A 2,726-nucleotide genomic window follows, 5' to 3' on the forward strand; every position below is an offset into this window, starting at 1 on the left:
CACACACACACACACACACACACACACATATATACACACACGCACATACACACTAGCACACACACACTCACAGACAGACATATGTATAGTAAAACCTATACCCTTCAAATCACAAGGCCAAGTCCCCCTGTTTATGTTGTTTTGTGTAAAGTCTTCTTACTGCAATAATTATCATATTATATAAACCAATTCTCTTTGTTACACTACTAAACGACCGCTGTTTGTGGAGTCAAATAAACTCGACATTGTAACATTTGCTACCTTGTACAGTATAGGAAACAATACGCCACCTAACAGACGTCGTTTCTCGCAAGGGTTATAAATAGGAAAGTCTTCTAGGAAAAAATAGACGCAGAAAAGGGCCTTTACATAGCGCAATGCCCTTGACCTAATTGGGCACTTGATTAACTGCTTCGCCGTCCCAAACAGAAGGTGCGTGTTTGAATTTTTATCGAGTGTCTCGGTCTTTCTGTTGGGACATTGTGTTCGTCTCAGCCCTGGATCGCCCTGACAGGCAGAGACTAAGCCTGCACAAGTACATGTATTGTTTATATGGTACTCGATTGCTTTTGTTTGTCTGAGGAGCAGGTTCGTCTGCGCTGACCCAGCTGGTCATCTCTGCCCACAACACGCCGGTCATCGCGGTGTGGCCCGTGCCGGAGGGAGCTCATGACGGGACTGGTCAGTCCAGGGGTCTGGAGGTGGTCATCGATGACGAGACCCAGCTGTTCACCACCACGTCCACAATGTGGCAGGACTTTGCTGGTGGTCAGTGACGTCACTTTGGTCATACTTTTAGGGTTTTTTGACTTTAGTCTTGTTCTTGTTGGTGGTGGTGGTGGTGGTGGTGATGGTGGTGGTGGTGGTTGTGTTGTTGGTGTTGTTGTTGGTGTTGCTGTTGTTGTCGCAGTAGTTGTTGCTATTGTTTGTTTTGCTTTGTTATATTTTATTTTCGTATTTTTTAATTTTCTGACGTAGGTTACGATGCCATTTATTTTCAAGGCTAGCGTTCCCTGCAGTCAGGACCCCATAGAGACAGAACCTTAGTGTCAGCGTATAAAGCACCTTTAATATATATGTTTTCCGTTGTGTTTTAGCGGATGGTTGGAGAGCACTACTGGGAAGTCTTATTTTTTTTACTTTTCTACTATTGATTCTTTCTGTTTGTCTTACTTTTTCTCCAGCACCAAATGACCACTACCGTGTTGATGTGATTCTATTAACTCAAACAAACAAACAAACAAACAAACAAACAAAATACATGTTTTAGTTGATTGTGTCTTTGCTACGATCTGTAGCTTCAACTTGCTATACCATTTGAAAACAGCATCTTTCTCACACACAGAAAACATTTGTGAGGCAGCGTGGTGGAATCAGGCTCTCGTCAATTTTTGGGCATGTAGAGTTATTGGCATCATCTTAAAGTGTGTTCGCTTGTCTTTATTTGGATGAAAAAAATATCCATCTATCTTGAATACAAGTCGAGATATTGGCGAAAGAATGAGGTGGGGGGGTCACCTGTTTTCAGTGGTAAAATTAGTGAGAAAATAGCCGCCAAAGAATAGTTATTTACTTAGCTTAAGAGCCCGTGGTAACTAAAAATTTACATTTGTTGTGCCTTAAATCAACGTTTTTAAAAAAAAAAAATCCCTCAGAAATGAGTTCTTTAATGTTCATGAAAGGTGTTGAGCCATAAAACAAAAATTTGATAAAAATTCACAAACGTGCGGAAAAATGCAAGTTTCTTCACTTTGATTATTTTGACGAGAGCCTGATTCCACCACGCTGCCTCACATTTTAATATACTAGTAGCGCATGAACAATGCAACTCCGTGTGTGGGGGGACGTGGATGATCGGAGGGAGTCAAATAAATACACATTGTACCATCGCTTCCCTTGTACAGTTGTGGGCACAAAACGCCGTCATCTGAAAGGCGTTTCTCACAAGGTTTCTAAATACGGAAGTCTTCTTGAAAAATAGACACAGAAAAGAGACTTTACGCAGCGCAATGCCCTTGATCTTATTGGGCATACATCTCGAGACTACAAAGAAAGAGGAGGATCATGAAAACATAACTAAGTTTAAGGATTACCTCTTTTTATGAACTCACAACATACTATAGCTAACTACTCAGGTGATTTTTGAAGGCATTATTTAACTTTTAAATCGTTTTTCTGGCTCCCCCCCCCCCTTTTTTTTCCTGACGTTTTTCCTCGATTGTTTCAAACCGACGGCTCAGCCTCAGACTCCTACATACATCACTTTTCAAAATGGCGTTAGGCGGAGTCTTGTACTATGCAGTCAAATAGAGAAACAAATTTCATGTATACAAAAAGAGTTCAAACTATTCGTTGATACAATTTTTTTTAAAATTAAAAGTATACACTCTCGTTTGACTGTTGTAGGTCTGTCTGTGCTCAACAACGCACCGACACCAGCAGAAAACAGCCACAACAACTTCACATTCCTCTTCTCCCCGGCCAACATCGGGGTCAACGTCCTCGCAGTCAACGGCATCCTGCACGTGACCGTGGCTTTGCCTCCTGACGTCAAGGTAAGGCTAAGGATGTGTTCACAGCGGATGTTACTTCATAAGAGGAAAACGGTGCTTATTATACATCTGTTTCCTTCGTTGCTTCATTTTTTTTCTTTTCTAGTAATTATTAAGGTTTGCTTTATAACCGGTACTAAATGACGAGCTGATCTTCATTTGCATATCAACCCC

The 2,726-nt window shown here is 41.3% G+C and overlaps 1 protein-coding gene across 1 annotated transcript in view; it reads left to right on the top strand.

Annotated features, from left to right (window-relative positions):
- Positions 1–2,726, top strand: part of LOC101850576 (protein mesh) — a gene marked incomplete in the record, with an annotated part of 34,230 nt that overhangs the window by 14,647 nt on the left and 16,857 nt on the right. Inside the window, 2 exon segments of the mRNA XM_013084788.2 lie at positions 586–768; positions 2,407–2,555. Of these exon segments, the coding sequence (XP_012940242.1) occupies positions 586–768; positions 2,407–2,555 (332 nt within the window).

Source organism: Aplysia californica, unplaced genomic scaffold (assembly GCF_000002075.1).
Source record: "Aplysia californica isolate F4 #8 unplaced genomic scaffold, AplCal3.0 scaffold00317, whole genome shotgun sequence".
Taxonomy (NCBI): domain Eukaryota; kingdom Metazoa; phylum Mollusca; class Gastropoda; order Aplysiida; family Aplysiidae; genus Aplysia; species Aplysia californica.